Source organism: Zerene cesonia, chromosome 27 (assembly GCF_012273895.1).
Source record: "Zerene cesonia ecotype Mississippi chromosome 27, Zerene_cesonia_1.1, whole genome shotgun sequence".
Taxonomy (NCBI): domain Eukaryota; kingdom Metazoa; phylum Arthropoda; class Insecta; order Lepidoptera; family Pieridae; genus Zerene; species Zerene cesonia.
The window spans coordinates 2,092,996-2,107,447 of record NC_052128.1 but is presented as its reverse complement, the minus strand read 5'-3'; the positions used below and the strand labels follow the sequence as shown (position 1 = coordinate 2,107,447).

Below are 14,452 nucleotides of genomic sequence, written 5' to 3'. Positions count from 1 at the left end.
TAAAAACATATATAGCCTATAGCCTTCCTCAATAAATGGACTATCTAACACTGAAAGAAATTTTCAAATTGGACCAGTTGTTCCCGAGATAAGTGCGTTCAAACTCTTTAGCTTTATAATATTAGTATAGATAAGGCACAGACATCGAAAGTGAAACAGCTGTCGTGGAGGAGTGAAGGAGTGGAGGAGTGGAGGAGTGGCGTTTTGGTGCACGCGAGGTTTGCGAAACGAATTGAAACTATCGCCATCTCTTTGTTTTGACTGTCTTCTATATCAGTTATGTACACGAAATGTGAACAATGTCTCCTATGGTAGATAATGACCTGTGTTATATGAATAGAGGCATCCATACGCCCGTTGTAACGAGTAATTTTTACACAATTATGTATTCATGATATCTAAAATAATTCCAACTTGTATACGCGAAGTATATAATAACTGTTCCAGGTATTATTTTTCTTATATAAACAATTGCAAAATAAATTAATGTACCAGAGATAAGACAGAGATTTTAAAGGTGCATAGTCTAGTTTTCAATCTGCGGTTTTGTATCCAAAGAAAAAGTTACATGGTCCAAGGAGTAGCAAAAAAAATCCATTCCAGATTATTTCGGAATAAAAACTATCCTACATCCTTTCTCGTCTCAAATTACCTTTGTAGCATACTTCATCCAAACGGGTCCATTAGTTTAGGCATGAAGAATAAATAGACAGACAGACAGAGTTAATTTCGCATTTATAAAAATAAGTAAGGATAAACTTACCTCAAATAAACAGGCACGTATTTCTGCGATTTCCAGAACTTGAGCAAATCTTCAGTAAGACCAAAGCTGGTACCTAAATAATCTAGGTGTTCCGCCCTCACTTCTGTTAAGCGACGCAGCAATGTCGGCGGCTTGGCTCTGAAATATTACAATAATAAGGATATTTTTTTAATCTCAACAAATTTAACAAAGAGGAGTTTCTCAATATAACTGTATCAGTTATTTATTTTGAAAATGCCAGACTATCTATTGGGTGAATCGATTTTAATGATTTCTTTATTAAATAGTAAAACTTCTCAAGTGATCCAATTTAAATTTTGTCTAGTTAAGTTTTTGTTAAAAATGGTTATAAATTAAATACTTTTAGAAATTAAAAACTTGTTAACGGATTTTAGACGCGATTTATTCATTATATTACTAACCCGACGTTTCCCCGTGACCACGCTCGCTGTAAAGTGTTCGAAACGTCGGGTTAATAATATAATGAATAAATCGCGTTTAAAATCCATTAAAAAGTTTTTAATTTCTAAATGTATAATACTCGCGTAAAATCAAACACAATTAAATACTTAATAACGTACGTCCTAGTTTTTTTTAACAGTAAAAAAATTGTTTTAAAAGCGATAACAGTTTGAATGTGAATTCATTTTTTTATATTTACAGCAGTTTCTTTAAGTCTTTAAGATCAAAATGAAATCAGACTTGAAATTGCATATCAAAACTTTATCCAAAGAGAACTATACCTAGGAACAATAGTCTCGGTCTGGAGCGAGTCGTTCTGTTCGTCTGTCTGCTCATCACCGTCGCTCTGCGTCTCGTCCAAGCACGGGATGTCTCCGGAATAATAAGCCGCCAGCTGTTGTAGCGCGCGCTTGCCGTAACCCATCTGTGAAAATAGATAATATATTATATTATATTATTATACTCATATTTGGACATAGAGTTATGTATTTTCTAGAATAAAATATGCATTTTTATATCTGTTTTTCATTTGTGAATGCTTTAAAATATATTGGGTTTAGAAATTAAAGACTTTTAAACGGATTTTAAACGTATATTCATTATATTATTAACCCGACGTTTCGAACAATTTACAGAAAGCGTGGTCACGGGAAGACTTTCCAGGAATATGTAATTATGCCCCTTTCTTTTTTTTTAACACATTGATTTTTATGTGATAACATATTCTATTTAAGAAACATAGTATATAACGATTACATACCTTACATACCTATAAGTCATGTCATATCTATGAATTTTTTTTCATCAGGTTGCTATTAAGAACGTCATGCTGTACTATTAGTATTAAGGACAGAAGTAAGTAATAAGCTTATTGATCACAAATAAATTACTAATAGTTTTTTGTTCATATAATCAAATACGAATATAAATTATGTTTTGTTGCTTTGTTGGCTTTCTCTGTTCGTGGATTATAATAATAACTAAAAAACTCAAACAACCCAAGCAGTAGAACTGTAACAACAACTCACCCGTTGATACGAAGGATGAGTAGCAATCCTCACAATCCTCGCCCCGGATAGCTTGGGGAAGTCCCTATCCCCGAACTGTTCGCAAATGTTCCACGGGATGAGGTCGCCGGCTGCCTTGCGACCGCGGCCCAGACTGTCCTTCACTGATCTGTTTGGAATGTGTGGGTTAGAGGAACACGTTTCACTGATCTGTTTGGAATGTGTGGGTTATTGGAACACGTTTCACTGATCTGTTTGGAATGTGTGGGTTATTGGAACACGTTTCACTGATCTGTTTGGAATGTGTGGGTTATTGGAACACGTTTCACTGATCTGTTTGGAATGTGTGGGTTATTGGAACACGTTTCACTGATCTGTTTGGAATGTGTGGGTTATTGGGACACGTTTCACTGATCTGTTTGGAATGTGTGGGTTATTGGAACACGTTTCACTGATCTGTTTGGAATGGTTATTTGGTATGTAAAATTTTTATATCTTTCACTAATCTGTTGGAAAAAGAAAAATGTGGAATATCATACATTGATTTGTTAGAGAAAGCTAGTTTGTCACAATTATACATGAACTATAAGTGCATTGTTCCTAAATTATAATTCTTTCATCATCATCATCAGCCCTTATATGTTCCCACTGCTGGGACACAGGCCTCCTATGAGGGTTCAGGCCCTAATCCACTACGCTGGCTAAGTGTGGGTCGGCAGATGTCACATGTCATCGAACTTTTGATTCTCGGACATGAACATATGGTACAATTCTTTACAAGATAACTAATAATAAGTGAAGCTACCTGTCCGACAAGCTGCCCTCCAGACACAACTGTATGACGCACAGCACTTCCGGCATAGACGTGGCTCTGGGCGGCGTCGGCGCGAGCAACACGAACAGGCAATGCGCCGGCGCATCGGCCAGCAGCTGCAGGTCGTTGGGGCTGTTCTGTTGTTCAATTTTGTACAGTTAAGATCTTTAAAAAATACTTCTTTTTTTGTGAACAAATTACCTGGAGGATTAAATATAATTACAATATTAGTAAGATACTTATATGGCTTTATGCAATGACTAAACACTTTACACAAGTACAGGCAGAAGTATAGACATGTATAGATCCAGAATTACCTAAGCCTTCGAGCCGTTTATAAAAATTAATCGTCTACCTTATAATGGCTAGCCACATATATAGCCACTAGCCGATGTAGGAACGCCTCGGCGGCCTTGTGATAGCAGAAGAGCGCGTCCCTGTTGACCCGCAGCAGCTCGCAGGCGGCCGGGGGCGGAGCGCCCGTGCCCGGGCTGGGGGGCGGCGCCTCCAGGCACAGCAGGGAGTTCAGCCAGCGCTCTATGGCGTCACCGGCGCGGTAACGAATTGGCTCCTCTAGCTTTATCTGTAAATTAAAATGTCAATTTAAGTTAAAATACGGATGAAATATAGGATATAAACATCTATTTTAGCGAATGACAATAATCAATAAACGAACTTGCGAGATATTTTACGATGCATTCAAAAGTTACTGAACTGTTTTTACCATAACTTCTTATAGCTAACGAAAAGATTAAGTTTACACGGTTTCGTATAAATTAATTGAAATGTGACGGACTATGATAAACATAACATAAAATACAAAACATTAAGATAGGGCTTTTCTATCACTCAATTAAGCAGTAAAAACAAAAAAAAAATTGGAAAAATTTTTTGGAAAAATTTTTTTGGAAAAAAAAAATATCTCAACTGACCGGTGGAGGCGCATTGTGCTCCGCCTGCAGCTTGGTGAACAGCTTGAGCGCGAGCGCGCGGCCGGTGCCCTCGTAGCCCGCCACGGTGGAGGCGAGCAGCGCCAGCGGCGCGCGCGCGGCCGCCGCCGCCACGTGCTCCAGCGGGATCGCCGCCGCCTCGTCCACCAGCACCAGGTCCGCGGCCGACAGCAGCGAGTGGTCGTCTGGGGTTATGTACTGGGGAAATAATAAAAAATTAAAAAACAAAATTCTTTGTTAATCGATTCTTGTACGAAAAGTATGATGATTATATACACAATGTCAATATATATAAATTACGTGTCATGTAATTTATCCGCGATGGATACCTAAACTACTCAACCTACATTATTCAAATTTGCAAACTATGTGCAGTTTGATCCAACTTAAAAGAGAGAATAGTATATCATTTATATATTATTTCCATTACGACAAATGACTACGCGGGCGGAGCCGGGGCGTGCCACTAGTATGGCATAATATTGAAAAGATATGTAACATCAATAGAAGTGAAAAGTTGGGTCTGGAATAATGCCAAGACGTGTTTCACATGTATTTTTTATAGAACGGGAATTTCATTGAGATAGTACAAGCCCGGCTAGCTCAGTCGGTAGAGCATGAGACTCTTAATCTCAGGGTCGTGGGTTCGAGCCCCACGTTGGGCGGAAATATTTTTATACTTTGATTTTTTGCTCGTGATTTCTTTTAACTTGATTACTCCTTATGACTAATACAACATACTATATTTTACATCATGCATACATTTCAATTTAAAGTACCAACTGTGTGTACCAAATTTTTTATCCCAGTGATGGCGAAACAACCTTATCCTAAAATGATATGTTGATAAACCATTTTAAAAAATACCATATATACCACTAAACCATTGATTAAGTCATTAAAACATGCAAACATAAAAAAGTATACATCACAATACCTGGATAGTCTGCCTAGAATTCCTAGCAATATTGATCCTCACTATTGCCTTCTTAAAGTCTGGGTTGGTCGACCGTACAATGTTGTAGTCTATGTGTTCTTGGTATAGACAGGCATCTAGTCCTTTTAACACGAATTCAAAGAGAGTTATCAAGTTCTCCGGGTGGGGAGAAGTGACATAGACGTTCACATAGCCTAGTGCTACGGCAGCGGCTACAGCAAGCCCTAGGCACGCTGACTTCCCTCTACCTCGACTGGCTGTGAGACAGTGGGGAGGTCTGGAATTATATGTATTAGTATTTTTTTGTTGTTTTAGTGATGTATTTTTCATTATTAATTTAAGTTATTACTTATGAAGTTAGTGATATATTGCAGCAACATGTTACATCTATAGCTTTACATACAACATTTTTTTTTTATTTTACTTTGTTTTTGTTATTTATTTAATATAGTAATTTAAATCTGAATGAGCAACAATTGAAGACACTAATCTACAACTATTGTTGCTCCAAAATAATCAAACCTCTTGCTGTAAAATTGTTACGTACGTAATGGGATTTTAGTATTTTTTTTTGTCATTTATTCTGAAAATACAAACCTGGATTGCTTATCTGCAAGTGTATTGATGAGCGCTACAAGGGCAGAGGCCTGGTCGTAGGTTCTACATAATGCCACAAGTGGCCCAGCGGGAGGACTGTCTGATAGAGAGGACACCAGATCTGTTAGCTTGGGGTTTACTCGCTGTAAGTGAATGAATTATTGATTAAACACTCCTTGTTCTCATTGAAGCACGCTACTTTTTTCAACATTTTCGAATATATATAAATTACACATTGTATTTGAGTTTATAAAGTCGTAAAAAATAATCAGAAAATTTTAATGGAATGAAATTCGCTTCTCCTAAATTTGCGTTTTTAATTAAATGTCTCAATGATTAATTACAATATAAAGGCTTATTATTCTTTACTTTACTTTCATATTCATATCCTATATTTAATACTGTGGATAAGCATGCAAGTGTAGAACCGAGGAGTCTTGAATATTATATTCCATGTGAGGACTAACAACAGAAAAATGTATAGTATGGAAGGTTGATCACCTACTTGTGTGTAATCGAAAACTGAGCAATAAAAGAGATACATGCCCCATAATCTAAAAAGGATTTTGGGAATTCACTATAACAGGCACACATCCAGACTCTGCCGGTACTGACATGGGTTAAAAACTATATAAAATATAACCTTTCACACTCACAGATTATGTAGCATTCTATCTTTCTTTGTAAAACATTTTTTTTTATTGTTTAAGGAACCTATAGACAAATAATCGAATCTTTCCTGTTTATAACATTGGTTAGTGTATAAACACAGTACAATAATGTAAATAAATTTATACATACCTCTGGCACAGCATCAACTGCCTCAACTTGAGCAGTCTTTGAGGATATTGGCAGTACATTGAGAGAATCATCCAGTACCAGGCAACGAGGGTTATCTGCTAAAGAGAGGAGGAACCTCTCATTGAATCTATTTACCACTGTGTCATGCGCTTCTGTTTTGAATCTGAAAATGTACTGATATTAATTGTTGCTATGTTGTATATTAGATTATTATTATTAAACAGTTAAGTCCCGAGTCTAGCGGGGTATGGGGTGATTTTCTTTATGGACAAGGAGATCAAAAAGTCATTTATCATAATTGAAATAATCTGTGGCTGAATCCCCTCGTGATCAAATTTTTTCTTTTCTTTTCTTTCAAAATCCTACTAATCCTATGCTACACTTCCTACTAATATTATAAATGTGAAAGTTTGTAAGGATGTATGTGTGTTTGTTGCTCTTTCATGCAAAAACTACTGAACCAATTGCAATGAAATTCGGTAGGTAGACAGCTGGACAACTGGAATAACATATAGGCAACTTTTTCTCACGATATTCCTACGGGATATGGACTTAAGCAGGTGAAATCGCGGGGTGCAGCTAGTTTATCATATTATAACTTACTTCTAAGCTTTCTTTTTTTTTTAGATATTGTCAAAAAACACACATGATTTCAATAAAATAGTGGTTATTTATACTATTTAATTACCTCTGATGAACATCCATAGTAATGGAATGTAATTGCCTTAGAGAGTTCATTGATTTCAATAAAAATATAATCAATCCACCTCCTTCAACAGTTTCTATTGTTCTTGCCATTAAATTTGGAGTTAAGGCTTCAAAATCCTGTAAAAAAAATTGCAATACTTTCATTCCACACAGATTATTATTATTAGCCAATTATTAAAATCTCAAAAAACTTTATAAGTATATTCTTTATTAGAAATTATGACTCACTTTTTCTAAGCATCCTTGCAATTTAATTTATTTAGTATTGTGATTCCCTACTTTTATTTATTATGTATGTATATATGTTTTAGACATACCTGTAACACACAAACACCATATGTCTGACCGAGCATGGCATGACTCTCTGAATAATATCTGCCGTGGATAGTGGTAGCTACTCTAAATGCATCAAATAGTGATTCTTCTGAGACCTCCAGTTTACCTGCTGCTATCTTTTTTGCTCTTTTACGGCCATGGCTAAAAAAGTGATACATTTTTAATGAAATATCGAAACATTAGCCCTAGTCTTAGATATTAATAATTGTAATATGTACTTACTTGCTTATAGCTTCATCTTTATTTTTATAACACCATAGAACTGTAGGTCTGGCTTTAACTGTAGACTTGACTAACATATCATACAATATGGGAACCTATAAACAACACACAATTTTTCAAAATAATAATTTGTATTTTTTTTTAATTTTATAGCAACTAATAAACAAGAAAAATACTTACTTGATCTCTGCTTTTATCTCCAACGAGGAGTATCATGGTTCGGTGGCCAAGTTTGACTCCATTCTCTATCATAACACGAATACGATTATCTATTTTCTTTTTAACCATGTTTTTATACAAAACTTAAAAGTATTATTAAAATTATAAAAGTTATCAACGTTTTATAACCTCAAAACGCACGTCGGCCGTCGGGATTGTTATGACTTTTCGATGTCAGCCAGAGTCCACAGATAATATTAAATATATGTATTTTTTTTTTAATGTAATAGCTAAGAAATTTGTACCAGCAGTTGTTGTTCAACATTTAATAAAAATGTAAATTCACGGGCAGTTTTCTATGCCATTTTCAAGCATAGTTTGCATTATAACAATAAATAAACAGCAAATATATAAAGGGACAGATGTACACCAAAACTTGACCTTTTAACAATGTTTCTCAGATTGTTGAAATGTTGAAACTTAAATGTTTAAATTTAATTTCGAAATAGTCATACTATTTATTTAAGGGGATTATTTTATAACCTTTAGGAATATTTAAAAACTGGAATATTAGCTTGACATTATAATATCATCATTATCATCGACCCATATATGTTCCCACTGCTGGGACACAGGCCTCCTTTGAGAATTATAAAAGCAGTGGTGGCTCAGTGGTGAGAACCTTGAGCTTCACAATCGATAAGTCAAGGTATGAGACCGGGGCGAGCGTGCAGGAAATGAATTGATTTTTCAATTTATCTGCACATGTGGAGAACATCACCACTGCTTAAAACGGTGAAGGAAAACATCGTGAGGAAACCGGCATGTCCAAGAATCAAAGGTTCGACGACATGTGACATCTTGGTCCAACCCGCACTTGGCCAGCGTGGTGGATTATGGCCTGAATCCTCATAGGAGGCCTGTCACATAATATATTGCTTATGAATAAGTCCTCTTAATTTCAAAGGCTATTTCCTACTTACCAATAGATGTGGGAGTCGAGCACGCTTCAACACATATTGGGCCAGCTTGCACCGGGGAAGTACCACACCCCCACTAAAAACGGGCGTGAAATAATAGCATGTTTTTTGCAATTGTGTTTCGTACGGTGTTTTTCCCAGTCATTTCCTTTATTCCTCTCGTCAATCCTTTCCTTATTCTTTTCCAATTCAATGTCGGCAATCCATTTGTAGAGGTGAAAGGCCTGCAATTGACCACATGCCTCTCCAAATGTTCATGGGCATAGCGCTTAACATCAGGCGACCCACCAGCTCCAGAGTGCTGACATAAAAAAAACATTTTTCAAATAAAATTTTACCTTTTTTTATTATTCTTTTAAATATAAATTCAGTAAATTCAATGAAATTTAATGAATGTGAATGAGAATCTGTCTTGTTCCTTTATATTAGCTAGTTTGTTATGCATAAATAAATAATAAATAGTAGTAGGTAGTAGTAGCAGAAGGCACGAAAAATTAGTCCGGCATTTCAAGTCTCGTTTACTCGATTTGAATTTAAGGTCTCAAGGTATAGGATTCAATGCTTAAATTTAGGACAGTGTGATCAGAAGTCTATGAATGAATTGAATTTTGAAGCAAATTTAGAAACTACATTCATTGCTAAGCGTCTAAGCCATTAATATTAAAAAAAATCGTAATTTGTCCACATTATATGTCAATTGTCACTGCCACACTTGTCAAACTCAAAAGTCAAAAGTCAAAACTCAAACGGTATATCGTGTGAAATATGTATCATCAATTTTGTGCTTTTTCCTGAAAAAAAATAATTTGCTTCGGCCATTTATTGGTATAAAAAGATAAAGGGGGATCTGTTTAGATCCTCGCAATACAAATTTTTCAATTTTCCAAAGTATTCTAATTATAAATAGGTGTCATAAGTTAGCGTCTGATGCCGCTCATAGATTTAGGCACGAAAATGGCAAAATCACAAATAAACACGAAATCGAGAGACTATGTGAAGGATAAAGAGACTTTTTTAAAAGAATTGAAACAGTTCAATGAAAGTAAAAAGTACGTAATGTTTGTATAAACAAACATACATAAAGTACTTGTGGTTACAACATATCATATTTTATTGTTTTCTTTCAGTATACCGTATAAGATACCGGTAGTCAATGGCGTGGATATAGATTTATACCTATTATATTCATTAGTTCAGCAGAGAGGCGGCCTGAGTAAAGTAAGAATTTATAAATATGCATGGATTTTATTACAAAAAATTTAATTGCATATATGAAAAAAAAAACACAATATCGTATATTTTTTGTGTTTTGTGATGAGAAATCATTAATATACATACATAGTTATGGGGTACCTATGAATAATCTAATTGGTTTTTAGGTAAATCAAACTGATACATGGGAAGCCTTTTTAAGACCACTTAAATTGCCATATCCTTGTGTGAATGGGTCAACATTATTACGCAGAATATATGGCATGTATTTGGAGAAGTAAGTATAATTTTAATTTTGTATGTTCATCATCAGAACCACAACACATCCAGTCTTACACTATTATCAAGAGGAATCTTTTGTATTTTTGTATGTTTGTAATATTTTCACGCAAAAACCACTGCACCGAATTCAAAAATTATTTCACCATTGGAAAGCTGAACTCGCCTGAACTGGCCACTGCATATCATAGGTGTGCCGGGGGAAACAGCTAGTCCACACTTATATATATTACAAAGAGGAAGAATTTGATTGATTGTTTGTTTGTTTGTAATGGATAAACTCAAAAACTACTAGTTATTCAAATTAATTACTAGTGTTTCAAAAATTCTTTCTCCATTAGAAAGCTGCAACTTCGCTGAGTGACATAGGCTATACCTGTACCAAGGGCGAAGCCGTGGCAAACTTCTAGTAATAGATATTGAGATTGTATGATTTTGTTGTACCTATATGTTATTTTTATATCAGGATAAAGAAATAAATATAACACCAATGCTTTGAGTAACATTATGAGACAGATTGTATTTATATGGATTAGTCAGATTAAGAATGCAAAGGAGTTATAAGTAATGCATTTATCTAGTATATAATACTAATCTGACTTCATTGAAATAAACTATATTCATTTTAATTTTTTAATTTCTAAATGTATAATACTCGTGTAAAATCAAACACAAGATAATACAACTATATTAATGTTAATATTTATGGAAATTTTTCATGTTTTGTGAAATTGATAAAAAAATAATATTACACGCTTTTTATTAGCTTCACCTGTATGTTTGTTTGTAACCGACTTCTTTGGGCGCGATTTTGACCCACTTTAAACGGCCAGATTTCGTTCAAACTTTGTAGATTTATTGAGGACCGATGACAATACACTAATTTGATAAAATTATTCCAGTTTTCAATTTGCAAAATATGATTTTTGTTAAAGCGTGATTTTTAGTTTTTTTAAACTATCATATTTTATTTTAAAGATATGAAAGAGCTAAAGGCCCACCAGGTAGAGATGATGATAATGACATGGACGAGGACCCCAGGAGAGGGAGGGGAGGTGGCATGCCAAGGATATCATTTGGTAGCGGTACATATATTTCAGGTAATAATTTAATGAGAAACATACAATGTTGTATCATGTATCACAGTTGTAAACTGAAAGCATTGTCTTTTACCATTAATTGGTCTCACTGGTTAGTCAATGTTTAACTTTTACCTAAATTTTTTAAGGGATTGTTTAGCTTCCAAACCTTCATCATCTACACCCATGATGTAAATGGTTTGTGATGGAATTTAACAAAGTTTTAATATTATTGCGTTAGGAATTGTATAAGTTAGAGTTTATTTAGTTTATACTTCATCTTTATTTGATGTACCTTAAGTCACTATTTTTGAAGAAATAATAACATTACAAATGTAATCAATACTTTGAATATGAGGGATATCCATTTTATTTACTTTAGATTGCTATGGTTCATCTACAACAAATTATCTAATAGATAAAAAATTAATGTTTGCATTTCAGCATCTGGAGAACAGTTGAAAACAAGCACACCTAGGTTTGCTGGTCCATCCGAAAGACTGACCTTATCATTGCTCTCACCAATGCCAAATGAACAGGACTTTGCAGTGAATGTGTGTACGGTGCTAGCGGCAGATCATTCTAATAGGTTACCTTTGAGCACAACATCACATATTTTGGACTTTTTATTAGCTCATGCTGGTGTTTATAATCATTGTAAGTATTTGTTTAGAACCTGACAGAGAGCATGGGGATGGGCATATTTTAGGGTGTAATTTTTTTTGGACAAATATAGTGTTATGAAATATAGTAGAAATTTTCAATTCTCCCATCTGTGCTTATAGGGTTAAGAATTCTAGAAGTAACCAAAGCACAACTTGAACTATTACTATCCCAGTAAATAATACTTAAATATATTTTTATACCTCACATTTACACAATGTAATTAACACATATTTCCGTTTGAGTAATATTTGGAATGATGATTTATTATGATTTTTAAAATGTTTTAAATACATTTACTTCAGCAAGCCTACGAGACACAATCGGCCGTTCGTACTACGAAGCTCGCGGCCGCTACCCACACGAGTTCTGGCAATTGAGGGCGGGGGGTGGGGGTGCTAAGGAGCTAGCTGATGAGACCAAGTTCATGCAACCAGGGATAGAACAACCCGAGTTGATGGTTCAGGCGCTGGCCGCTCATAATACTCTGACAGATTGCTTGTTGAATGGTGGAGACGATAGTGACATTTTGGATAAAGTTGTGGATGATGTGAGTGGTGATACATTTATATTATTAAAAAGATAAGCAGTAATGAGGAAGATTTTGAATAATCACTTACAAATGCACTATGATTAAAGATATTTTCTCAGGTAAAAACTCATAAAGTACTTGCCCTGTCAACATAAAATTTTTGTTGGTTAGAAGACTGTTAAGTGGTAATGTGTTTATATCTGTTAAGAAACACTATCTGGATAGGGGGGCATAGACCGTTAAATGTGTGAATAAGACATAACATTTAATCAACTACAATGATATGTGAATTTTTCTACAAATTTTATTGAACTAATTTCTAATTTTCTTCTACTGCTCCTACTTTAATAATCTTAATTTAATTTTTTGTCTTTTTAGCTTTGGATTCACTTTTGTTTTGTTTTTTTTTATAAGTATATATTTTTTGTTTATTTTAATCATTAATCACCACATGGAAATCCAAAACCAGCTTCCTCAACAGGAAGTGGAGGACTGGGTGACAGAACCTTCAGAGGAAGATCAGCTTTTCGCCCCGGAATTGCCCGGTGGTGCGAGCTGTGTGTACACGCAGCGGGTCGTGCAAATTGCGTCCATCGTACGTTCACTGTCATTCCACGAAGAGAATTTGCAATATCTGGCCAAGAATACTACGCTTATTCGGTGAGCTTTTTAATCTTTCATTTTAAGTCAAAATAATTATAATAGATTTTAGTTGTTATTTGGATATTTGTTACTGAATCAAACAATTATTGACTGTATTAATTATTGAAAGGTTTTAAACAGTATAGAACCTAGATTTTTAACGTATAATAATTCTTTTATGCTAAAACGAATTTAAGGCTATATTTATGTTATAAAATTTGAAGTTTTGATAAAGCTGTAAGTACAAATATTTAAAACAAACTACATTCAGTTATCAGTTTACTATAACTCTTCAGTATTCTACAAAATATACAATTAAAATATGTCAATAATATATTTTAAGTGGAGTGTAATGAATTACAGGTTTTTATTGCTTTGTGCTAATTGTTGGGTTGGTACACTGCGACAGAGTGGTTTAGATACATTGGGGAATATTTCTGCTGAACTAATTATAAAGGTAAGCAATATTTAAAATTTATTCATTGAAAAGTGACAAAGTGAAGTATTCATATTCTATGGAATATAACTATTCTTGCTTATGTTTCCTCTTTCCTCTTGTCCTTGACAAGATATACAAAATATACCTTTTATATACCTTTTATATACCTTTTACATAGCATCTATTTATTTTCAGGTTATAGTGAAGTTATCTTTAGTTTTTGTGACAGTTGTTTCATGAATTTATTTGAAAATTTTCCTTTAATGTCTAAATTTCTCTATAATTACGTGTATTGTAGTAAGAATTACAAAGCAAGCAACTATTTAATTTAACGATTAATATCAGTCAATTTAGGAAGCAAAAAGGTGGTGATTGGCTGAAGAGTTTGTTTGTTTGGTTGGATGCGCTAATCTCAGGAACTGCTGGTCCTAATTGAAAAAAATATTTTAGTTTTAGATTTGATTTGCCCATTTATTGAGGTATGCTTTCGGCTATATAACATCAGATACTATGCGGGGTACAGCTAGTACCATTATTATATTATTAATAAGAGTATATGATCTTTCAGGACCCAGCTACATGCCTCATATCGCGTCACATACTATCCACCATACAGACGTCCTTGTCTTCACCCGACCGTGCTCGAATATTATCAGCCCTTGAGTTGCTAAACAAGTTAGCGCAGAATGAGGCCAACGAAGAGGCGCTGTTGAAATCGCTAGAGGCTAAGGTGATTTCATTTTAATATTCTGTTATTTTTTGGAATCATAAACAAATTTGCTTACTTGAGTTCTAACTTTTTAATAATACCTTGTATTAGTAAGGATAATTATATGGTTGTATATTTCCCTTGTAATCAATTTATAGATA

General features: G+C 34.4%; 2 protein-coding genes and 1 non-coding gene across 3 annotated transcripts in view; 2 read left to right on the top strand and 1 right to left on the bottom strand.

Moving 5' to 3' along the window:
- The window catches only part of LOC119837431 (RNA cytidine acetyltransferase), a 12,029-nt gene extending 4,050 nt beyond the window's left edge, over positions 1-7,979 (bottom strand). Inside the window, exons 1-13 of the mRNA XM_038363007.1 lie at positions 7,778-7,979; positions 7,598-7,692; positions 7,357-7,516; positions 7,020-7,156; positions 6,332-6,494; positions 5,531-5,673; positions 4,934-5,210; positions 3,979-4,194; positions 3,402-3,629; positions 3,038-3,183; positions 2,254-2,401; positions 1,507-1,649; positions 764-901 (exon numbers count right to left, since the gene is read on the bottom strand). Of these exons, the coding sequence (XP_038218935.1) occupies positions 764-901; positions 1,507-1,649; positions 2,254-2,401; positions 3,038-3,183; positions 3,402-3,629; positions 3,979-4,194; positions 4,934-5,210; positions 5,531-5,673; positions 6,332-6,494; positions 7,020-7,156; positions 7,357-7,516; positions 7,598-7,692; positions 7,778-7,885 (2,102 nt within the window). The 5' untranslated portion in view covers positions 7,886-7,979. The remainder of the gene's footprint in view (positions 1-763; positions 902-1,506; positions 1,650-2,253; positions 2,402-3,037; positions 3,184-3,401; positions 3,630-3,978; positions 4,195-4,933; positions 5,211-5,530; positions 5,674-6,331; positions 6,495-7,019; positions 7,157-7,356; positions 7,517-7,597; positions 7,693-7,777) is intronic.
- On the top strand, positions 4,589-4,661 carry Trnak-cuu. Its single transcript has one exon. It is a non-coding gene; the product is annotated as a tRNA-Lys (tRNA).
- Positions 7,980-9,464: 1,485 nt separating the features above from the next.
- The window catches only part of LOC119837258 (SWI/SNF nucleosome remodeling complex component), a 26,692-nt gene continuing 21,704 nt past the window's right edge, over positions 9,465-14,452 (top strand). Inside the window, exons 1-9 of the mRNA XM_038362775.1 lie at positions 9,465-9,785; positions 9,864-9,954; positions 10,116-10,225; positions 11,206-11,327; positions 11,751-11,963; positions 12,275-12,519; positions 12,971-13,161; positions 13,507-13,600; positions 14,151-14,312. Coding sequence (XP_038218703.1) covers positions 9,664-9,785; positions 9,864-9,954; positions 10,116-10,225; positions 11,206-11,327; positions 11,751-11,963; positions 12,275-12,519; positions 12,971-13,161; positions 13,507-13,600; positions 14,151-14,312 — 1,350 coding nt within the window. The 5' untranslated portion in view covers positions 9,465-9,663. The remainder of the gene's footprint in view (positions 9,786-9,863; positions 9,955-10,115; positions 10,226-11,205; positions 11,328-11,750; positions 11,964-12,274; positions 12,520-12,970; positions 13,162-13,506; positions 13,601-14,150; positions 14,313-14,452) is intronic.